The sequence below is a fragment of the Melospiza melodia genome, chromosome 9 (assembly GCF_035770615.1).
Source record: "Melospiza melodia melodia isolate bMelMel2 chromosome 9, bMelMel2.pri, whole genome shotgun sequence".
Lineage (NCBI taxonomy): Eukaryota > Metazoa > Chordata > Aves > Passeriformes > Passerellidae > Melospiza > Melospiza melodia.
Genome location: NC_086202.1, coordinates 16,480,694 through 16,504,888, shown reverse-complemented (window position 1 = coordinate 16,504,888; position 24,195 = coordinate 16,480,694). Strand labels below are relative to the sequence as shown.

Genomic DNA, 24,195 nt, shown 5'->3' with positions numbered 1-24,195 from the left:
TAGCTGTTCATGTGTTATGATGGCATTCTTGGTTTTCCTGGGAGCTGTTATATTTATCTTTCTGAATTCATGCTAAATTATTATTTCCTCCCTATTATAAAGCAAAATGTGCTTATGATATTTAAAATGTATCTGAGTCTGGATGAAATAACCTGTGACCTTTAGTTATTTAATAAATATTGAATGCTTAAAATTTTCTTGCCTTTGTCTGATAATGGATCAACCACAAAGATGAAAGTTCAATGTAATTCATTATTTGAAACCCTTTTACATTTTGAAAATAGAATGCCAACATGAATATGTGTAGGATTACTATTGTTTTGCTCTGTCTTTAGCGTACTAATTAAGGAAACTTATACTCTTATGTCTTGATTAAGGAAATATATATGAAAATGTTTTCCTAAGCTTGCTGTTAAACTTACATATTAAAGATAGCTATAAAATATTCAAAATGGTTCATGTATTATCTAACTTACAGAAAGATACCAATTCTCCATTTAATACCATTGAGGACTCTGGAATCGATGCAAACTTTGTGAATGTTGTCTATGATGCCTTATTAAATACTGTAAGTAGAGAAAAAGAATTCATGCTTTATACCATTTTATACCAAAGTTTTTCCCAGATAGGCATGATTTCTGAAGAATCTCTCAAAACATACTTCAGATGATCCCATGAGAATTGTCATAGAATCCTCACAGCTGCTCTAGTAAAAGAGCAGGAACATTTTCCTTCTAGTAAAGCATAGTTTATATTGTGGTAGTTCTTAAAGACTGCATATCTTAGAAAGATTACATGGCTGTCATGGGACTGCATGGTGAGAAATTAAAAAATGTAAGGATGTGAATAGTAAAATATAGGCCTAGTATACAAAAGAAAAGGAGTAGTTTAGAAATTATATTTATAGGATATAAGTGTTGAAAGGCACCATTGGCACAACCCCACACTTGCTCAGTACATCTGTGAAGAGGATATTTAGGAGATCAGCATCATAACACAAAAGATTTCTTAGCTGTCTTGAAATACAAGCATAGCAAAGTTGCTTGTTTGTACAATGCCTTGTATTCAATATGTGTAATTCAGATATTATTTTTCCTCTCCTTTCTACATAGCCTCAAGATGTTCAGAAGTCAGTCCTAAAAGGAATAATTAATGGTCTACTGCAAGAATGGACAGGGTAATTATAATAAATGTTTGCATCAGTGCTGCACCAGCACTTAAATCTGCTATATGTTTTATATTTATTGTTTTAGGCAAAAAAAGAAAATGTGATGCAACTTATTTGATACATAAGAACTTAATTCTTTTTGCAAATCTGCTGAAATACATCTTGAGCTCTGTAAGCTGGCCTTGAACTTCTGAGAGACAGATCCATACGCAGCCGTGCATCCCGTCACCAAATCTCAGCTGCTTGCTGCCAGGGCATTTCTTTGGACTTCTTAATTGTGAGATGAATTTAAGAATTCAACTAGGTTAAAACTTATTCTCATTGTCTATCCCCCAACAGCAACCAGGACAATTCCCTGATCCACAGTTTGCTTCACAATACTGTTTGTGTGAGACAGCACCACAGAAAGAGCAGTACAGGATGCAGAAGGGGATGGCCAAAAAGCAGAAGGGTTTTTGGAGATGACAGCATCTTAGCATGAAGTAATAGAAGTGAGAATGTATAGTGTAATTTATAAAGAGGTATAGCAAGAGACGGTGTGACCCAGGTCTTGGCAACCCCTTTCTCCAACTTACACTGCTTTTTGTGCTGGTGCTGCATGTATTTGTGGTTATGTAAAAGCTTTGATAAACATGAAGGAGTACAGAGGCTGCAGTGGTAGAAGTGTATGGAGAATTCTTGCAGGAAATATCAAAGAGGAGCAAATAAACTCCTTTATGGTGTCACTTGAGATAGACAATAACGCTGAATTCCCTCTTTAGAACGCCTCTGACTCTTCAATTCTGACCCTTTTTGCCTTCTGTCATGTTTTAAAAAGACGGATGATAAATGGCCTGCTACTTTCAGAGAATTGTCAGAATCTGTAAATGACCTTTTCAGTTTTTGAGAGCAGTGAAGATTCTTTGATATGGTAATTTATACATACTAGCAAAGCAAAATAAAATCATTCATGATTTCATGACTCTTAATGTCTGTAAATTATGGATCCATATGGTTCTGTTTGTAATTTCATTCCTTCATAGGCCACGAACAAAGGATGATCTTAGAGCATATTGTATACTTTTACAGGTAAGGAAAATACAGTATTTTTATGTAAGTATGTGTCAACTTACGATCTATAAACCAGTATACTGTGCAAACAAGATAGTTTATATAGCTGAGATAGTTCACATCCAATTACCTGTTGTAAGAATGTGTTAAAGTATGTAAAAAAGTGTAATGCATGATGGGAATGGGAGCTTAATGGAAGACAGTTGATAGGGAAAGGTTGCATAGACTAAAACAATGCACTGATAGACAAGTAATTGTTTGCTTTTATTTTCTGGGTTGGAAGAATAAATATTTTACCTAGTTATTTGTTCTTATGTTGTCCTTATTCCCAGATTTGCTGTATTAGGATGCTGTAACTCTGAAAGTTTCAGTATATGCACTTTCTGATATCGCTGTGACTTTTTCCAGTGTTGCATTTTATCCATTCTGTCTGGCTGACTTTTTCCAGTCTATCTGACTTGTTATAGTGTCTGATTTCTGTCTGTGGTCACCTCTTGCCTTTGCTGCTATAGTTGGCTTGCATTTGTAGCAGATTTCCCCTTTATATATTGCTAGTGTACCTAACACCTCTGCACACAAAGAGCAGTTTCTGCTGCTATTTGAGAATATCAAATGGCAATTTAATTTATTGAGACGATTGTTTTCTTCTCTGGGGTGGTATATGCAAGCTGTGTATTAAAAATAATGTGTCCTGCTAAAATAAGGGAATGTGTGAACAAATGGAATAGAGGGGAAATTAGTTTGAATTGATATGGTATAGACAGGAGCTATAAGAATTTGTATTACTGATACAAAACCCACATCACTTAGAGGAGTGTAGTTTGTGTTACAATGTCAAGAATGATCCAGAATTTTGAGTACTGCTTTTGGGCTACCTGTGGGCTTTCTTTTGGGGGAAAAAATCATATTTTTACAATACAGAAGTTGTGAGTTGTTTTTTCCCATAGTTTTACCTCTGTCACAGCTGTTTGGTGAGCTACTTTCTTGTGTAATTGTACTGGCAACAACAAACATAAGAAAAAAATCCTAATGACTTTTTTCCCTTTATGCAGTTTATTAACCTAACACTTTTTTTAATCTTTTTCAGAATCCTCAATTTAGTAACACTTCTACTTATGTCATCTATGCTCACTTGCTAAGACAGATAGCAGCCTTAACAGAAGCTGACCATCATTTCCTAGTGCACTGGTCTAAAAAGTAAAACAAAAAACCAAAACCCGACATTACAAATTCCATTTCTAGGATTACAATTGTTCTGTCTTTCCATTGATGTTGACTGTGTTATAAATTATATGAAAATTAATTTAATTGACTAAAGAGATTGGTTTTGTTACTTTCAAATACGTGTGGACATAGTCCACGAAGTGATACTGTTTTATAGATGCAAAATGTACATGATGTATAAAAATTATTATACTTCTGCAGAAGAGCCTTAATCGCAAAATTACTTATCAGAGTTATTTTTGATAACATATGCAAAATAACTTGTGTGTAAATTTTATTTATATATTTACATGGTACTATTAAAACAACCATCTTTATGATCTTTCTTTAAATAAAGTTTAATCTCATGTAAATTGCAAAAGATACTGTAATGTTGCTGTAATATAGAGAAACCACAACCAAACTAGTGGCCTGGCTTCCTGGTGCAATAGAGGTGGTGAGAGAGTGTGGTTAGGGCGTTAGATTTGTAATTAATTGAAAGAACTCTAAGAGCACCTCACAAAAAAATTCGTATGGGGGTAACGGCCCAAAGAGCAGCTCCTAAGTTTGTGTGCAGATTGCCTTCCATGTACTGACTGAGCAAAAATTCTGTTTGAGGTAAAAACAAAGTTTGGCCACATTTGCAATTTCCAATTCTCCTAGGAAATCTTAATTAAGGATTTTCTTCTCTGCAAGGATGGTAATTCACTTTCCCTCCCCTCCTTATGTCCAGATTTGCTTAAAATTGTGGTAAAATATTACTTCATTGGAACTCCATTTACAAATGAGATTTCCACTTTTAGTTAAGGGTGCAATAGACATATCAATGTTTTTGGTCTTAAAGCATGTGTTAGAAATGGAAACCATTAAAATAGGAGAGCTCTTGTTTAGAAAAGGTTATTTTAACTTGTCTACACATGTATGTGTATTGTTGTGCTATTATTCAAGTGGTGCAGTGCATAATTTAAAATATGCACATGGCACTAGCATATGAAGCATATACCACTTTTTATTTGAAAGGACCGTGTATCTTAAAATTATTCAGAATTCCTCAGAATTCAGAGTGTGGAGTGAAATTGAGAAGAATTTTTGTTTTGTTCACTAAAAGTCAAGAACAGATAATTATTCTATTACTCTTGTTTTTGTTTTTCCATAGACTTAAAGAGCATAGTTAGGGATGCACTGAAGAGAATTACCATGTGTCAATATTTAAAAGCATTCTTTTTCAAACTTTACATGTAGAACTTTACATGTACAGGACAAAAGTATTTTAAAAAATAATTTCAACAATTCAAGTTGAATTTAAAAATTTTAATGAGGGAGTTTCTTTAAAAGCATTGAAATTTGATAACAAACTCTAGTGTAGACAGTGATCACATGAGAGTAAGTGCAGCATGTTTGTTTTAGGATTTCACAGAAGAGGTTCAAGCAGGTGGTGGACAGATTACTGCAATTTATTTCTTTACGGCTGTTTCCTGCAAAACCTGAAGAGTTTCCACCTATGGTGAAATGTACCTGGTGGATTCCATCAGCAACAAAAGTCCTGTCTTTATTTAGTAGGTATTTTTCTTGAACTGTGTGGGCATGTATATGTTTTTATATGTATATTTGTGTGTGTATATAGGATTTGTTTTATACACATGCACACACATATTGGGTGAGGATAGTTTATCAGTCTTCTGGGGAAGACACAGTGCAAACTACAATAAAATGCTAAAATGTAGTAAGCAAGAGTCCTCTGTTGGTAAGTCATCCTACTTGCTTTCCAGTAGAGGATAATTGTTATGCAGAGTTTTCCCGTGACAGCAACTGAAGATTGTTCAAACAGAAATCCACAGAAGTAACCAGTGGTTAAGGTTTCCCTTAGATTTATAAAATAAACTGTCTTAAACTTGTAGCTGCCAGAATTTCTTCTGTAACTCACCTACCCCCACAGAATATTTAGCATCTAAAGGAAGTTAGGCAATGCATGTGCCTCTTACATCCAAAATTACAGCTTAAAAAATGAATTCCCGCTCAGTTCAACACAGAGCACAGCAAATTTGACTACTGCAAATGTAAACCTTCTTAACTGCTGCCAAGTGGTGATTAGAGTATTTACTTTCTCTCTTTTAGGAGAAGACTAAACCACCAAACAAAAATTAAAATTGGAATTAAGATGTTTTCACTGTCAACCTAGAACTTCTACTTAAAAGTCTTATGCACAGTCCTGCCTGTCCAGAGTTAGGCACGTTAGTACACCTGTATCTAAACCCAAGATGTGTTTATAATCATCTATGAAAGAGTTGATTGTTCTTTAATTCTGGGAAAAGAGCTATTTAGTCAATCAAAAGACAGTACGTTGTGTCTGACTGTCCAAAATTATATTATGCTGAATTGTAAATTCAGCAAATTCGGCAAATAAGAGAAAACTTATTAACTGTTTGACACTTTATGAATGCCATTATATAATGAGTTAGAATTCACATTTAAGCTTTCTTCCTTTTGTCAAGAACTTAATTTTTGTGCAGGTCTAGATGGTATACTGGAAAAAAAAAGTAATTTTCTAGCCATAGCTGCTTGAAATTATATGGATTTCTTAAACACTTTCATTTATCAAACTGCTTTTTCATCAATTTCAGCAGAACATAGTACTGTTCATCCATAAAACCTTAATTTAGTGTGTGTCAGTAAGGAAACCAGAGTCAAACTGAGGTTCCCTTATCATAAATGGGCTGGACTAGGGATTTACTGCTTTCTACAGCAATTAATGTGATGTTGTATAGTGTTATGTTATAGTTCTGTAGCTAAGACTGAGCTAAGTTCTCTAACAAAGTTATAAATTTTTTGTATTATTTTAGACTTGGCTTAAAGTTTTGGAGATCACTGGTGCTCATGATGCCAAGAAATGAGATGTGCTGAACCTAGGCATTATATTAAAATGCTTTTATGTTTTCTTTGCAGATGCTGCAAATAGTCTGATTAGTCCTCCCATTATTTCATATACGGATTTCTATAATTCTACACTTGATCATATTGATCTTATGGAAGAATATCATAACTGGCAATGCTATGGGAATTCGCACAGGTAAGTGCAGTTACTGGTTGTGTCTTGTGGAGTAGTACTTCAAAGCATTGTGTCTATGCTATGTATATTAAATGTAGTGAGGTTGTGAGATTGTCTGAAATAAATCTCATTCTGCCTTTGCAAACTAGAAAAAATGTGTAAAATATGGATGATAATAAAGTAATTTTAATAATTATTGGCATAGACTTCTGACTGTGTCTTACTACAGACATATTTTAGCCTCCAGTACATTCATAGGCATTTTCCTTGCCTTCAGCAGTAGTTGGGGAAAACTTGGAGACCATAATTTGCTCCACTGAATCAGGTATTTCAGGCTGCTCTTCTGTCTGATACCTGATATTCTACTGGAGAAGGGAAAAAAACAACTAAACAAAACAAACCACAAAAAAAACCCAAATGAGAAAAGATAAGTATTACTAATTTCAGTTTCTAGCAGTATTTTCAAATAACAATTTGTTCTAGTGAGTCAAGTATCACTATATACAAAGTGAAAAAAACAGCAGCTATTTGCAAATTATTGTGGAGGAATTACTTACTGAATGATAATTCACTCCTATATTCTTAAAATGAAAATGGTATTCTAGAAGTAAAATATTTAATCTTCTTTTCTCTTGTTAGGTTTTCTTTCTGTCAATACCCATTTATTATTTCTATAGCAGCAAAAAAAGTTATTATTCAAAGGGACTCAGAACAACAAATGATAAGTATTGCACGGGTAAGTCCCTCAATGATAAATGTTTATGTCTCATCCATTGGTACTTTATGAGTAATTGTTAGATTGATATTACACCTGTTGTTACAACTTCTAGTATTTCTGACTACCCTAAAAAAGAACTTAAATCATTTTACTGTGAATAGTCTACAGATATCCATGCTGGGTTCTCTGAGTATTTTTTTCTTTTTGTGGATTTAGTGTCAGGATCCTTATAGAGGGCGGTGTTTTAGAGAATAGCTTCTAGTATTGACTTACTTTACTTCCTCTTTTGAGAAACCAACGTAACATGCTAGCATGTTAAATTAACACGATGATTAAGGAAGAAAAAATCTATGAGAATCTTGAACTGCTTTGTATTTTATTCTATGGAGGTGTGTTGTCATGGAAGACCAAGATTCAACTTAGGTTGTGGAAGAGGTGCAGCTTCTGAGCAGCCTCTTCTGGGTGGAAAGAGGCATTGTCTGCCTCCCTCAATAGTAGTTTTCTGCAGATGATAAGTGCTACTCTTCTCCTCAGTGTCCTGTGTGGCAGCACCACCACCTATCCACTCCTGTCTTGCAGGATATACCTTGTGAATAACTAATTAAAGCATAAGCCAGTTTCCAGAATTTTATGGGTTTATTTCTAACAATTTGGGAAGTGCCACCTTCTTGTTAAACCTCTCAAGACATTAATTCAAATGTAGTGTAGAAGGTATCTGCAGTAGCAAAGAAATTTCTCTTCATCTCCTGGAAGAGACTGAAGCAGTTACCGTGTCAGGGCAATGTCTTCAATACACCATACTGAGACCTTTTTACAGTTAACAAGTGTGACACCTTTTTTTCAAATGAAGATACTGCATGTGTGATGTTTCTTTTCCATTCAAATAGCAAAGCCTTGTGGATAAAGTCTCTCGCAGACAGAAGCCTGACATGAATATGTTATTCCTAAATGTCAAAGTGAGGAGGACACACCTTGTTAGTGATTCACTTGATGAGGTAACAAAAACATAAAATTAAATTGTGTGTTGCTGTAGAGTAGCTATTGTTAGATTTCAATTTGATAAGTCATATTTAAATCTTTTGCACTAAGAGATTGGGAATATAACTACATAATACTAAATAAAGATAATTTAATTACTGTCAAAATTATAGTGCTGCAGAACAGATTGGGTGAGACATTTTGAAATTCATTTCCTGTGCTCATAGTGCTCTGTAGCTAAACCCATAACAAACATACATGCTTGCACATGGTCTGTATTTGTATTTGTAATTTTTCTGTTAAAAATAGAGTGCAGAATTATCAATTTCTGTAGGACTTGATTCCATGATAGCAGCATGAATAGTATCTGACTAATCACTAATGAGGTTGTTCTGTTCTAATTCTTTGAATATTTTTATTATTTTCCTTCTCTATCCTATAAGAATAATTTTGGGCTTTCTAGTTTTAAATTCTTTTAACTAATTCCTCACATTCTTCAATGTAAGTTTTCCTTTTTTAGAAATGAAACAGATGTGTCCATTAAAGTAGACCATTCTTCAGTATCCACTGAACCTTGCTAATTAACATTATTTAGTGAAATTTAGTTCCCTCTCTTTCTCAACATTGAGATTTCTCAACATTGAGCCTGATGATACTGAAAAATAAGTCCAGGTAGTGAAAACAGCATCAAACAAATTCTGATTACTCATGTCATAAAATGTAAGTTTAAACTTTATTTTTCTATCTTAAAACTTGTCTATTTTTGGCCTTTTCTCCTAAGACAAAAGAAATATAATTGGTAATATTGCTTTCTCTCAGGTACTGTCATTTTATTAACCACACTAAAATAACCAAGAGCAAATTCAAAAGTTTGTAAAGTTGAAATACTCTCCTGTTTGTTTCCAGTGTTTTCTTCTACCCATCTCAGAGATGAGTATAAATGTATTATATTCATATTTTCAAATTTATGGGGAACGGCAGGTGGAGAGTGAAGATGTCTTACTTGTATTTCAAGTTTAAAAAATTTGCAAAGGAAAATCACTTCAGCTAATAAATAACTTGTTTCAAATAACACAAATACTTATAGTTATAAAATCTATGTAATATGAATTTACTTGAGCAACTAACAACATGGAGATTATTTTAGCGCATGCATATTCTTGGCTGGTTTAAACGCTTTCTCTGGAGCTGGACAGTAATTAATGGTTTAAAGGAAGCTTGTATAGAGACTCGGTCTGAAAGATCACTGTTAATTGTAAAAGGCTGTCATCTAATTCTTTGCAGATTTTTTTGTACCTGCATGAAATGCTATCTCTTAGAGCAAAGCAATGAAAAATGCTTGTTACCATTGTCTAAAAAAACAGTTCTAAAAAGCAGCTGATACTTGCTGGCAGGCATCTTACACAGAACCAAATGGTGTCCAAATATTGAAAGTGTTAGCTTACTTCCCTGTTTCTAAATATTTCCAAATTATGTCTAAGTACTTTTATAATTTGCCATTTCCTTCTGGTAGCACAGTAAAAGGTAAAAAATTATGTAGGTCTGAAATATTCCAGACAAACTCAATTCATTATATCTAATTGCCTTTTAAGCCTTTTTGTACACCATCTAACTTCTTTTCAAGCCCAGAGAGTGACACCATGTGCAAAGTAGTTGATGATGTCAAGTAGTCGTAATTGTCTTGCTTCTGCAATTCAGTCATTGTTTAAATATAGTTTTGACCTATTAGTAGAAAATTATGCAAATTAGTGGTTTCATTGAAGCGAGAGCAGTAGAGCAGAGGCTGAGATGTGTTCTCTATGGCTAGTGGTAGTAATAATATGTTAAATGTCCTTTTTTTCTGCTTTACCTATTTCACAATAGCTAGCAAGGAAGAAGGCAGATCTGAAAAAGAAGTTGAAAGTCACATTTGTAGGAGAAGCTGGTCTCGATATGGGTGGCCTGACAAAGGAATGGTTTCTGCTTTTGATTCGGCAGATTTTTCACCCAGATTATGGTGAGTCCTCATAATTTTTAAGTAGATTGTGAGAATTTGTTCAGATTCTGTGTAAGCACTACTCAGCAATAATGGAAAGGTCTTTGTATTATAAACACTTTTTTAGCACATATCCAAAGCATAAACTTTCTAATAGCTTAGCTATTAGTTATGAAGGAAATTATCTCAGCCTAAAACATCTCAGTGGTTTAGCAAATACTCAAGTGGAGATAAGGCCAAATGCATTGGTTTATCATTTACCATCCTTCCCTGTTTATTCACATGCTACATTTTCTCTTTCTGCCCTCAGTTGTCTTCATATTGCTAGTTTAGGGAGGGAGCTTTTCTGGGTTTTGTCAGCAACTATAGTTGGGTGCTGTTACTATGCTCAGTTCTGGCAAACTGCCGGCCTTGGTCTCCCATGTATCAATGGAGATTTTTATGGTGCTAGTAGTTGCACTGAGAGTGCTTGCACATTGTAGTACTGTTTCTGTGACTAGGATAGGTAGAGGTTAGTTTTTACTTGAATCTTTGTTGTCATACATTCTGTTTGTGATATCTGTGTAGTCAGTATTCTTAAAGGGGTCTGGTGTAATCTCAGGAAAGAAAGGTCCTTCAGTCAGGAGCAGAGACAGTATAGCAGGTGTGAGCCTGAATGAAAAAGCCTGGTTCTGCTGTTACCAGGACTTGTGAGCCTGTAAGGGCATTTCATGCCCAAGGGGAAAAAAAAGTAAGGCTTTTTGATTAAACAGGAGATTTTAAGATGTGAGTGAGCAGTCATAAGCAAGCAGTTCTATCCTCTTATTTTATAGTGATGTAGATCAATCTGGGTGTGTTTTTTTTTCACCACTCTAATGAACTTTCCCCTGTGCATGTGCAAAGTGTTGCCAGGATGGCTTTTAAATTGATTTCCATGGACTTGAGCATAGCACCTGATTGTCATTGAGCTTGCCTGTCTTTGCCTGGAAGTGTTCATGTCCCTTAAAATCATAGTCCATTATTGTTATTAGGACTACTTCTAAAGGTACAGAATTTTAAGTCATAAATATGTCATCATATCTGCTGAGATAATTTGCCTGTAGCCCTTTTTCCACTAAAACGGGGTCTGTGTGAAGAGATGACATTGGTGATAGCCTTAATAGGAAACAATTTATCCTGCAGAAAGCATTCTGTAAGTTTGACAGTTTCGTTAGTAAAAAAGCTGTCAGCAGAGCTTGGTAACTGATGAGTTTGGAAACAGTCAGAGTAATTTATTTTTTCACTCTTTCTGGCAGACTTCCTTACTTTAAAGTGCAAATTCTTTCATTGTTACGACTATCAACCAAGTGTGGGAGGAGTTCAGAAATATTCTTGTCCCTTGGAAGGGGACTGTATCCTCTACTGTCTGTAATGTTTAAGATGCAAATAACATGTCAGAAGCTTGGAAGGGAAAATATCACTGTTATTACCCTTTCCAGGGTTAACTGATTCTTCAGGTTTAACTCCGGAATTTATAAGTCAGCTGTGTGTTTTGCAATGCTTTCTTTATCTTGGTGTGAAGAATTAACAAATGGGATTCGAAACCTATTTTGTTCCAACATCCTTATCATCTTTTAGCATGTGAGCTTTGCTCTGCCTTACATGCAGCCGTTCTGTTGCTTCTGGCAATGTCTAATGGCAGGGTCTGTCACATTTTGTGATAAGTTCAAAAAGGACTTCAAAAGATAAATTGTTCAGGAGAGTGGGGGGAAAAATGTGAAGGCAGCTTTTTGCCTGTAATTTATCATAAGAACTAGATGTCCCTGAGAAAAGTTGGATTTTCATTCCATTTTTTTTTAAATGAAAAGGACTTTGGTTTGGTTTGGTTTTTTTTAATTAAGTATTATTTTTCACCAAATTTGTTTTCAGACAGAGATACAGTGAGCTATTGCATACAAGATGTGCTTAGAACTAGTCATTGCTTTGGTTTGTACAGACCTTGGCAACAATAATAAGCTTGGCCCATTCAATTCCAACAAATTCAAAAAGACCATCACATTTTATCCAGTTTACTTCTGCATTAGAGCACCCTTATGTGGAGTATGTCTTACTTCTCTGAGCAATACTTCCTAGGCATTTTAGAGCTAACAGATAACAATCTGCTTTCATTATGTAGGTTTTTACTTTCTGTCACTCTTTAAAACAGAATGTTCTGTATCTGATGCAAATAGCAGTCAAACTCATCTATACTCATGATTTCAGCAGGATCTAGCTTGTCATTTAGACCCATGAGTGGCTTTTTTAGGGTACGTGTGGTTTGGGGCTTTTTTAACTTTTCTGGTATAATTTTTTTGACAGAAAATATGAAACATATCCCTTTGCTGGTAGTGTGTGTATAACATAAGCCATTTACAGTTTTCTATTCTAAGAAGGTAAACTTATGATATTTGTCTCATGGGATTCATGCCAGCATTTTTTGGGATTGTCATCTGCTATTGACCTAGAAAGAGAGGAGGAAGTGAGTTTACATTGCAGTAAGAAAATTTTTAGTTAGACAGTTGATATTTGTGGCAGTACCGATGCTGGAGTGCAATGAAGAAACAGATTGCATAGGGAAAATGTAAAATATCCACAGCTGGAGGACCTGTTGCACCAGCACCAAGCAGGGCTGGTGGGCTTGAGCCTGCTTGAGGCTTGGCACTGCCCTTGGTGCTCCTTCCCAAGCACCAGCCTGCAGGCTCCTGCCGTGGGTGGGAACAGGGTCCTGAGAGCAAGCATGGCACGTGGGCACCCCAGGAGCATTCCAGGGGGGCCTGGGTAAGAAAGAGGAGGCTTTGTACGAGTTCTCACAAAGCTCAGTGCCTTTTTAAGGGTCATGTTGCCATTCTGCAGGCATGTTCACCTACCACAAGGACTCGCAGTGCCATTGGTTCAGCAGCTTTAAGTGTGACAACTACTCAGAATTCCGGCTGGTTGGAGCTGTATCCTTTTTGTGTCTGCTAGAATGTTCCGAACGACATTCTGGGAATGGTGTGGGGCTGAAATAAGGCACTGGATCAAGCTCTTTCGAAGGTTGTGTATACATCTATGTTCCATTTTAAATGTATTTTTTTCAATATTGTTCAAGCAAGTGAACTAAAAATAGGAAGAAAATGGTGATGTGTGGGTACGTGGTACATTTTACAGTTAGAAAATGCTAATTCAATAATAAACATGCAACTTTTTTGTTTATAAGTTGTAATTTTAAGCCTTGGAGTTTCTTTCAGTAAACATCAATGTGTCTGTGTCCATTAATAGTTCATTCAAGTCCCCATTGAGCAGTATGTGGCTTTTTGCCTTTTTTATTACAAAATGGAAGCCACATGCTATTTTGAGCACTAGTTTATTTTCTAGGTTTTCTGTTGTGCTTATAAATTAAGACCTCAGTCAAACAATTTATGATAGTATATGCTCATAACTCCACTGAAATTGTCTAATAGTGTCCATTAACTGATTGCAGTTGGATCAGATGGTGGTTGTAGGTCTTTTCTAACAGATCTATTCTATTCTTGTGAGAAACTGAATTGGGATCATTTCAAATTGGTTTCATGGGACTAAAATATGCTAATGGATGAGCTGTAGTACCAGTGCAGGTATGTCTTAATGCTTTTAGATTTATTTAAAAGAAACGTTGCTTTATTGATCTCTCACTAGAAAATACATATTTATCTTTCTATTTTTCATAACAATGCTTTGGAAAATTTATTGTAGAAATGCTTGTATAGAATATTATAGAGAAGATTCTCAAGCATTCTGTCAATGTGCATCATTTGACCATGCTAACCACTGCTTAATTGTAATGAAAAACTGTATTTAAAATTGTCAGCCCAGAAACAATGAAATAATTCACATTCCTTCTGTTTGTTGAGCATGAATCTTAAAATATTTTTTCCAAGCTACAAAAATACTGTAATGTGGATGTGTCAGATTTGTCCTTAACTTTTGACATATCTAGCTTATGGGACTTGCTGTATATAACAGTATCACCTTGGATATTCGTTTCCCACCTTGCTGTTACAAGAAATTATTGAGTCCTCCCATTGTTCCCTGTGATCATAATGCACTTGTAGGCATCTGTGGTGTCACGTTAGATGACCTGTTTCAGATTATGCCTGTAAGTATTACATTTTCTAAGAGGCAAAATTACTGATATAAAACCTGATTTATTAATATTTAATGCTAGAGTTATGAACTGTTTGAAAACAGCTTTTTTTCAGTACAGGCTGATAACGTTGTCTTCTGATGGAAACATAAAATCTCTGTGTTTTCTAGCATAGCATGCATTTTAAAAATACAGCTTTTTCCAAGATGCTTTCTATGTAAAACAATGCCGCTGGCATATCCTGGCAAAGTGCATCACTTAATTTTGTAGATTTACTAAATAGTTTTTTACTCATATTGTAGGAATTGGCACATGGACTAAGTGAACTTCTGTCCTATGAAGGCAATGTTGAAGAGGATTTCTACTCAACCTTTCAGGTCATTAAATGCACAATTCTAAGTGTCAGGTGATCCCAGTGCTCACCACCACGGTCGCTTGGCCAGCTGCTGGTGCATTTCCAGCTCTTTGCTTTTCTGTCTAACCCAGAAGATAGTCAAGGTTTACTTGGGTTTTGTATTCACTTTGTCCAAGAAATCTCACTTTAGCAATAGCCTGTTCAGGTTTTTACAGTTTTGCCTGACCTGTGTGTTGTAACTGCTGTTTCAGTCAGGAAAGTCTTTTTCAGTTACTCATTGTTTCAGAACACACATACGAGTTAATGAAATTTCATATTGGTGGTACTTAGTTCCTAGCTGAGCTACAGCAGAGCAAATACCTTCTTAATTGCATTTGCTGCTCCTGTGCTATTCTTTTGTATGAAAAGCTCTATGGCTTCAGAGCCTGCAGGTCAGGTTGACATGCCACTATGTAACAGGGTCAATTTTTGTTCTTGGAATACTAATTTTCTGAGCAATTTGTTGAAAACTGTAATATTTAACTTGTAAAAACCTCACAACCCTCAGAATTACAGCATGTGCCGAAGAAAGGAAGGGAATACATGACATAATCTTTGCATTTGTAAGTATATTGATTTATTTTCCAGTGCTCACCTTGACTTCTCTTTCTCTGTAGGTTTTTCAGGAAGAATTTGGTGTCATAAAATCTTACAACTTAAAGCCAAATGGAGATAAAATTCCAGTCACAAATAGGAATAGGAAAGGTAATTTGACATGTATTAGCCACACATACTTTGCAGATTTAAGTTTGTCCTTTTTCTCCTTTCTATAAACCTATGCTTTCATAAACAGAGTGTGAAAATGAAATGGCTGTAGTTCTTTCTGGTATGCCTACCAATTTAATGGTATCTAAAACTAAATGCTTTTGTTTTTCATATTCACTACAATTTTAGAGGTCAGAACAAGTTACTGATTAAAATTATTATAATGTAACGAAATAATTTTTTTTTTTTAGAATATGTGCAGCTCTATGTTGATTTTCTTCTCAATAGATCGATCTACAAACAATTTGCAGCTTTCTATTATGGATTTCATAGTGTCTGTGCTTCATATGCATTACTGGTAAGATTAAGTGAAAGATAACTCTTCACTTCTATTTAAAGTATTTGACAGTGAGTTATCTAAATTAAATTGCAGTGGATGATTTTAAGATTTGGAAAGAATCTTGACTGATCTATAGTCTTTATTAATCCAACATAAGTAGAAGAAATTAATCAGAAATTAATAAACTATTCTCTGTAGTGTTTCATTGAAAAGCCATAAATAAAGCTCCAGAAGACAGGTTTATCACTATGTATTCACAGACACATCACAGGCTCTCCAGTGAACGTTTACAAGGTTTCTATGTATTTCCCACATTTAGGAACTGCAGAACAACTGTGTCTGAGTGCTCCTGATGGACTCCTCTGAAAACATATATTGCTTTTTGCAGGAAGAGCACTCAGTGAGGTTGAGATTAAACATTCTTCTATTTTCGGTCCTGTTTGGCTGTTGGAATGGCTTTTTTAAATTTACAGTATCCCTTCTGCACTGAGAAAGAAGAGAAAGTTTCAATTTGTCAGGGATTTTCTAAATTCCAGTGAAATTGGTGAGCTGTGACACCTTGCAGCAAAGTGAGGCGTGCCCAACCACAGGGAAGGTTCTGGAAGGACAATGAGAATCCATTGAAATGCCATGGCATACTTACATGCAACTTGATGGTGCTGTAGTTAAATAATAAGTGGGCTCTGCAGTTATAAGTTTAGTGGATATTAAACATGGCTTATTGTTAAAAGTATTTGCTTTGCAGTTCTGTCAGCCTCTGCTGCTCAGCTACCCATGCTGGGGACTGGCAGTGCAAATGAAATGAAAGTTGAAATCAGAATTGACATCAATACCCTCTTTCAGATTTCCATATGTACAAACTTCCTGACTCATTTGTAGTCTGATCACATCATAGGCAAGTCAGTGTAATAAATGTAAGAATGATGAAGAAATAATATGCTGAAATATTGTGTTATCCTGTAATTACCTTTCTACTATGTATGGCAGTAAAAGATTCTTCAAAGTGCTGAGCAATTAATTTTTCTATAATCAGTATGTATCAAAGTTAGAGACTTATGTTGAATGATATTCTGTTAATTTTTCTGTAATGACAAAATAAAAAATTAATCTAGTAGCATAATTTCTCATCTTCTTAAAAAAAATTAAGTATTTTGTCCTTGATTTTTGGCAGCTACTTCGTCCAGAGGAGGTTGAAATTCTCGTCTGTGGCAGTCCTGAACTGGACATGTCTGCTTTACAGAGGAGTACCCAATATGAGGGCTACCAAAAAACTGATCTGACTATACGGTAGGCCTGGGGTTTTATTCTAATTACTGAGTTTAAAATGTCATGGAATGTTAGTCTTCCAGCAGTAATGTCTTCAAGGATAACCTGAGAATGACTGAAGTTTTAGAAACCTATTTCTGAATAAGACAAAGACACTACAAAATTGTCATAAGTAGGAAGAGTTAGAACCTTAATAGTATGTGTTTACTGAATGTCCTTAAAATATTATGACAACATTGAAGTGGAATAGTTGGAAAAGAAATGCCCCAAATCCTGCATGTGAAATGTCAGTATTTTCATTATCCAGTCTTCCAAAAATACTTTTACTCAATTCTCTTTGATACTAAGGACATTTATATTAGTGAGTAGAAGGCATTTTTATTTCTATAGATAAGTGGGTTGGGGCATCATTTGGCAAGAGATCATTCAAAAATTAATAGAATATTGGACTTGTCAATTCCTTGCGAATTTACCCTTGTATATTGGAGTACTGCTGATGCCCTATAGATTATATTAATTAAACTCTCAGTAAGTGATATTCACCATGTAGTACTTGTAGTTTTATTATCGTCTTCATACTACTTTTTTATGATATTGCATCTTGCAACTTTTTTTTCTCCCTCTGCCCTGAGCATAGGTACTTCTGGGATGTAGTACTTGGATTTTCTCTGGATCTTCAAAAGAAGCTGCTACATTTCGCTACAGGAAGTGATAGAGTACCTGTGGGAGGAATGGCTGATCTAAATTTCAAGATTTCAAGGAGTGAAACATCCACTAATTGGTAAGTAATGTTTTGGATTTTTAAAACTTTTTTCATTATTTTTTTTCCCAAGAGCCCTTATTGCTCTTGAATGTCTTTTTACAGAAGAGCAAATGATTGTGCCAGGAAGAAACTGCATGAACTCCTTTAATTTGCCTTCAGAATGTTATACCCATTAATTGATTGCATGAATTTTAAAAAGAAGGAAATTGTTTTTCCAGTCAGTGTTTACATTTAAGACTGGTAATTATTTATAGGGATTATTTACATGTTTTCAATTCAAATAAATTATTTATTTTTATCATTCCTAACATGACAGCTGATCTAATGAAAATACACCTTGAACTACCACGAATTTTTCTGATTTTTTTTGAGTTAGATGGCATTATTTATAGCAAGCCAGTTAGTATTTTTTTAATTTTTAAGACTGGGGAAAGTCAGTTTACATAATTTGAAAGCCTAATAGAAAAACTTGCTGCTCTGAAGCTCTCTGTGAAGCAATAATTACTGGCTTTACCTAGATTTGTCAAACACTTAGAGTAATCAAAATATTTAAATGGAACTATATTTCTCAAAGTCTGAATTTTGCTGGGTTTTCTGTGAGGAGCTGATCTAAAGGCATAAACATAATAAATGTTGAGGTTGTTTTAAATTTAATTTACCTCATTACTGTGATAATTTCTAATGCTTTTCTCAATGAAGTAATAACTGGTTCCAGTAACATTTAAAGGAACATGAAGATCAGATGAGAAATGAAGATAAATCAGTCAACATTGAATCACTCTTTATGTACCTTCTTTTAATTTTTCTCTTTCTTAAAAATGAGAAAATGAGTTTCAAATAAGTGTGGAATTTAAACTGCTGTAGGTCCGTGTTTCGCAAGATAATTGTTACTGGCAGACTGCCTGCACAGGGATAAATGTAGACACCATCATCACATTGCTCACACAATAGGATCAAAGAATGTAATAGTAATAAAAATTGGCAATTTTAATAAAAGCTTCTCAACTTTCCAAATTCTGAAGCCATAACTCCAGTCCAATTAACAGATCTTCACTGATCATTTAAAGGGCAGGGAGAGGAAAAGTAACTTGGATTTCCAGATCTGGGAGTTCCGTCCCTTTTTGAGCATGATTGCCAATGATCAAAGGCCAAGTTGGTGCCATTCAAAAGACTGAGGGATGAAATTAAGAGAGACCTAGAGGGCTTTTGAGTCACAAAATATGTGTGTCCAACTGTAATACATTTTTTAGTGTGTTTTCCAAATGGTGAGTTGAGCTGCAGCTCATTGCCTTTCTCTCCTGTCTCCCCTACAGTTATCAGCTGTAGGACAAGTATATATCCTCAGGTGTCCTTCATGTCACTTGACAATTTAAATGGCAAGGAAGTTCCTGTAGCTTTTTATTACCTGTGGCTCATCAAGTTAATCCATTCTAGTGAGAAACAAAGTTTCCAGTGTTTCAGTCAGGCATTCCTTAGCCATATCTCCAGTACATATATTCAAGCTCTCTCTCAGAAGAAACTTGGAAGTGTTGGTATAGCTGAGACCAGAATCTGTGAACTGTTGTTTTTCCAGCATTTCAGTTCCTCAGAGCTCCCCACTGAGGTCTGTAAGGACCTGTTGTACCAGGCTGAACCCCAAGTTCTGTATCCTTACAAACACAGAACTGTGCTACTGTACCTACTGCAGGACCCACCTTCCTTTTTCATGCTGTGGAGTCTTACTATACCCAAATTCTCTGTTTAGAGAAGTTGTGTGGTACCTGGAGTTTCCAAAATTTGGAAGGAGATGTTTCCAACTTGAAAAAAAAAAAAAAAAATAGAGGGAGGAGGGAGTTGCAGGCGAACAAACTCATCCAAAGTACTTTTGACCAGCAGTGGTGTTACTTGTATTCAACAGAACTTGAACTAACATTGGGATAAATGTTCCTTTTATAGGATTTCTTATTTAAGAAATGTTTAACTGAAAATGTATAGGCAATTGGCAGTGTTCTGGTTCTATGGCATTATTCTTAAATGTGTTTTGCTGGGTGTTTTTAAAATTATTTTAGGTTACCTGTGGCACATACCTGCTTCAACCAGCTTTGTCTCCCTCCTTACAAGAACAAGAAGGAACTGAGGCAAAAGTTAATAATTGGAATTTCAAATGCCGAGGGGTTTGGTCTGGAATAAGATAAAATACTCCAAGAACAGCATTTTTATGTAGCATTCACTCTCTTCTGATTGTGCCTTTAAGCTTTTCATTGTTATGTCTCTTGATACTGTGCCTGTTTTATTGCATTTAGATAATTTTTTTTAATTAAATATGAAGTGTATGTTTTTTCCCTGAATGGCAATACATTTGCTGCTTGCTTTGTCACAGAAGTAGCTTTCTTTGTACAAAAAGCTCATCTGTTTGATAAACAAAACCCAACTAAGACAATTCCCAAGTATTAGGTTTTTCTTAATAGCACTTTATTATTAATCATAATTCCTTTACATCACGGTATCCCACTGGGAGAAAATATACAGAATATTTCTCTATTGGTTAATCCCAGTGGCAGAAAAAACAAAACATCAGCATGTAGCTTTTTTTTTTCTTTTTCACAAAGGCAGATAGGAATTTTAGTCTTTATAAAATGTATGTAGTTTTATTATTCTGGTTTTCCTGCTTTGTGAAACCAGCTGTCTAAGAAGTATGTAAATAACGGTCTGTGAAGAAATAGGGTTTTGATAGTGCCATTTACTGCTAAAAAATTATTTTTATGAATAAGAGGTTTTAGATGTTGTATATTCAGCTTTTACACTTGACTGTACAGGAGTGTTAAAAGGTATTTTTTCAGCTTGAGGGGATTCAAGTTCAAGCTACAAGTATTAAGGAATTTGTATGTCCATTCTTAACAGCAAACTAGCCAGATCTACTGTAGCATTATAGTAAACAAAACTAAATATTTAAAATAAATTCCACATCTGGTGAAATGCTTTAGGAAAACAGTTATATCCACAACTGGTGGAAAACTGATATAGTGTATTATGGTATCAATTTTTTGCAGCAACTTTGCTGAAAGTCTTAAATAAGCTGTGACAAAAGTGAACACAATAACATTTCTGAAGAATGTCGCAATTTTCATTAACTTTGAGACCAGCATTTAAAAATGTTTTGTGTTTTCACTGCACAAACTTTGTGAAAAGAATTATTGGTATGTCTGCTCTGAATTAGTAAATTAGCAGCTAGGGAAGAAATGGTTCTAAAATACTGAAATAATTGTAAGTCTGGGTTTTATTCATTAAATGGAAAGACTTTGTCAGCATGCAGTATAGTTTTAAATTTGAACAGCTACTGTGTGTTCTGTAGATTTTTCTTTCAACTGAATAAGGCCCAGATCATTTGAGACACTTTGGCATCTAATTTGTCAGCTTTCCCCATTGACTTCTGCAGGGGCATGGATGCATATCTATCTTGTAGTGTCTGTATTCAAATACTATATTAGTCTTCTTTCCTGCTCTGTATTATTTACATACAATCAACAGATTTATGAAGGATTAACAAATTAATCTGTCTAATTCATGCTTTCAAAGCTGTTCTGGATATTCTTCAATAGCTAAGTGTAAATTTTATTTTTTTATTTCTCCTAAAAAAGTTACTGGTGATGTTACTGTTTTATTAAGGCAGAGATAAATATTAGGATATTTTAGAATATTTGACACTGTATTCATAGTGCTGTCATTGAAACCAGTAATAAAATTTCCATTGGCTTTAGCCTGGAACTGTGCTAGGTTAGCATGAAGCGTGCTAATAGCAGCGCTGAAAAATTCTGCATTTTTTCATTGTATCTCCCAAATGGAGAATTTAAAATTAATTTTAACTTGAAGGATTTCAGATGTTGAGAAATAAATTAAACTTCCACTGTTGCACTGAATGAACTAGATAGCTGCAAGCAATGTTAAATTTCTAACACCTGAATGTGGATGTAAGTAGGAAACCTGGAAACAAGGACCTACAGCCTTTCCTCTCTTTGGAGAATTGGATTCATCAAAGGTTGGCTTATGAATAAATAGCTATACAGTTTATCTGAAAACATGGCAAATTAGCCAAAATATTTTTTTAAGGCTTAAACCTGCTTTTAATAACTATTTATCTACTATTGTTAAAATAAGAGCTTTATCTTTTCTCCTTTTCACTGAATTGCACTTTGCCTTCTGTTCAGTTTTATTTATTGAAGCTTTTTTTGAGATAATGTGTAATATTACCTCAGAATTCTAAAAATGCTATTGTATTTGCATCAGTTTTTAAATCAGATTGTCATTCAAAGACATTTTATATATTTCCTGATGTTGATAAATTAAATAGTAAATTTTGTATTTGTTAAAGGAAAGCATTACACTGTATTTATGAAAGAAGCCTCTGATAATTTTAAAAAATTTATTCAATGTTGTTTTGTTGTTCTTGTGTCTTGCCCTGTAGCCCAGCAAATCTTTTTTATCTCCGTCATTGTTTTGTACTGTACAAAAGAAATCTTGTTTGTATAAACTTGTTCACTACTAAGTATCTATTTTTATGTATCAAAATTGTCCAGTCATTAAATCAAGTATTTCAAATGCTGACCTCACTTGTATAATTTCAGATTTCCAAAATTGGTCATAATGGGTGTAAAATTATGATCAACCTCTCTGGTTTTGGTTTATTTTTCTCTTGAGAAGTCTTTTTTACCATAACAGTTCTGCTAAAACATTGCATAGCTCACTGAGAAGAAACTAAGTTCCAACAACCAGACATACATCAAGACTTAAATTTCGTATTTACCGTCAAAATTACAGGTGTTCTGGTGCATCCCATGGTGTAATAATGCTGTAAAATAGGATGGATCTTCAGCGTGGATCCAGCTGGGGTTGTTCCAAGTGGAGAAGAGAAGGCTTTGGGGACATGCAGTTGCAGCCTTCCAGTACCTGAAGGGGGCTCACAAAAAGGAGGGAGAGGGACTTTTTATATGGGGAGATAGCAGCAGGACAAGGAGAAATGGTTTTAAACTGAAAGAGGGCAGGTTTAGATGAGATGTTAGAAAGAAGTTCTTTATTCAGAGGATGGTGAGGCACCGGAACAGGTTGTCCAGAGAAGCTGTAGATGCCCCATCTCTGGAAGTATTCAAGGCCAGGCTGAATGGAGCCCTGAGGAACCTGATCTGGTGAATGGCTGGGAGGGTTGGAACTATGTCATCTCTAAGGCCCCTTCCTACCCAAAGCATTATATAATTCTGTGATTCTAACTTAATTTTCCTTTTTTTTTTAACTACCTCAGTTGCAAGATGACTTGGAGGTGCAAAGCCACAAGCTGTTGTATGTTTTTCTGCCTAATATGAACACAAGTCAGGATGGACAGGTAACAAGAACATGGTGCTTTCTCACGGACACAGGTCCTGGTCACAGAACTGTTACCTTTGTACCACTCAAGTTACCTACAGATGGCAGCAAAGATGAAGATTGAAACAATTTAATTAGAGGTCAGACTTTCCTCTTAGCTAACAATAGATATTATAAATGCACATAATGGAGAAAAAAATAGTGTCTTAAAAATTTATGTCACAATTAATAGCAAATTTGCAAAGTCAACAAATATAAATTGACTTATAGCAAACAAATATGGAGAAAGGAGAAGCAGCTTCTTGTGTCTAGTGCTGGGTTTTCAAAGTGTCCTCTCTTTTCATTAGGAGTTCCTAATGTGGTTTGGGACCAATAAAAGACTCTGCCAAAACCTCAGACAGGAGATTGGTTATACCTGCTCTCTGACCAGCCAATAGCCTCAAGACTGATATTTGGAAAGAGCTTAGAACACCTGGCTTGCCTTATCTTGTTTCAGCTAGGGATCAGAAGGCTGGCACTGCGACTTAAAATTGAAATGCTGTATTTCCTTTCAATTTTTTGGCCAAAGTGGTGAGATTCCTTCTCTCTAGTAGCAGTTGGTGTTGGTACTGGTTGACTTGCTCCAGAAGCAAATGTCCTACCCATTGTTAATCTTCATAGCTTCAGAGCTCCTTCTTGAAAAAACGAAAATATCTGAAAGGTCCCTCAAAGCCTCTGGTTTCATGTCCTGACCGTGAGATAATAATTTTTTTTTTTTTTCTTCTGGAGCCCCTGGTTTTCTTCCAATGAATTTGTTTGGGTCAAGTAATTTTTGAGTCTTTTTTGGGAGAATGTTTTTGGAGTTTTGGTTTGGTTTTGGGGTTTTTTGGGGATTTTTGGTTTGCTTTTTGTCGTTTTTTTGGGGGGGGAGGTTGTTGGTTTTGTTGTTGTTGTTTGGTTGGTTTGGTTTTTTGGGTTTTTTTGGGGTTTTTTTGGTCGATTGGTTGGGTTTTTTAAGGGTCTGTACTGGGCAATGTGTTGTTGGAGTTCCTTGTACTTTTAAAAATTCATGTGTATAAGAAAATAATGAGGTGGCCTGGACTGCCACAGCTGTTTCTCTTGTGTTAGAAATGTTCTAATTAATAGTGAAATAGGTTTTGTTGTTAAATTAATGAGC

The 24,195-nt window shown here is 35.1% G+C and overlaps 1 protein-coding gene across 2 annotated transcripts in view; it reads left to right on the top strand.

Moving 5' to 3' along the window:
• Positions 1–22,286, top strand: part of HECTD2 (HECT domain E3 ubiquitin protein ligase 2) — a 32,327-nt gene extending 10,041 nt beyond the window's left edge. The window contains exons 5-21 of one of the 2 annotated variants that reach the window (XM_063163524.1): positions 479–568; positions 1,113–1,177; positions 2,191–2,236; positions 3,306–3,415; positions 4,829–4,977; positions 6,365–6,488; positions 7,107–7,203; positions 8,073–8,180; positions 10,027–10,159; positions 12,989–13,077; positions 14,091–14,249; positions 14,540–14,614; positions 15,249–15,336; positions 15,588–15,694; positions 16,848–16,963; positions 17,580–17,723; positions 19,754–22,286. In XM_063163524.1, coding sequence (XP_063019594.1) covers positions 479–568; positions 1,113–1,177; positions 2,191–2,236; positions 3,306–3,415; positions 4,829–4,977; positions 6,365–6,488; positions 7,107–7,203; positions 8,073–8,180; positions 10,027–10,159; positions 12,989–13,077; positions 14,091–14,249; positions 14,540–14,614; positions 15,249–15,336; positions 15,588–15,694; positions 16,848–16,963; positions 17,580–17,723; positions 19,754–19,874 — 1,821 coding nt within the window. In that variant the 3' untranslated portion in view covers positions 19,875–22,286. Of the gene's footprint in view, positions 1–478; positions 569–1,112; positions 1,178–2,190; positions 2,237–3,305; positions 3,416–4,828; positions 4,978–6,364; positions 6,489–7,106; positions 7,204–8,072; positions 8,181–10,026; positions 10,160–12,988; positions 13,078–14,090; positions 14,250–14,539; positions 14,615–15,248; positions 15,337–15,587; positions 15,695–16,847; positions 16,964–17,579; positions 17,724–19,753 lie in introns of those variants that run through there. The other variant, XM_063163525.1, reaches the window with a different exon arrangement.
• The last annotated feature ends 1,909 nt before the right edge of the window (positions 22,287–24,195 follow it).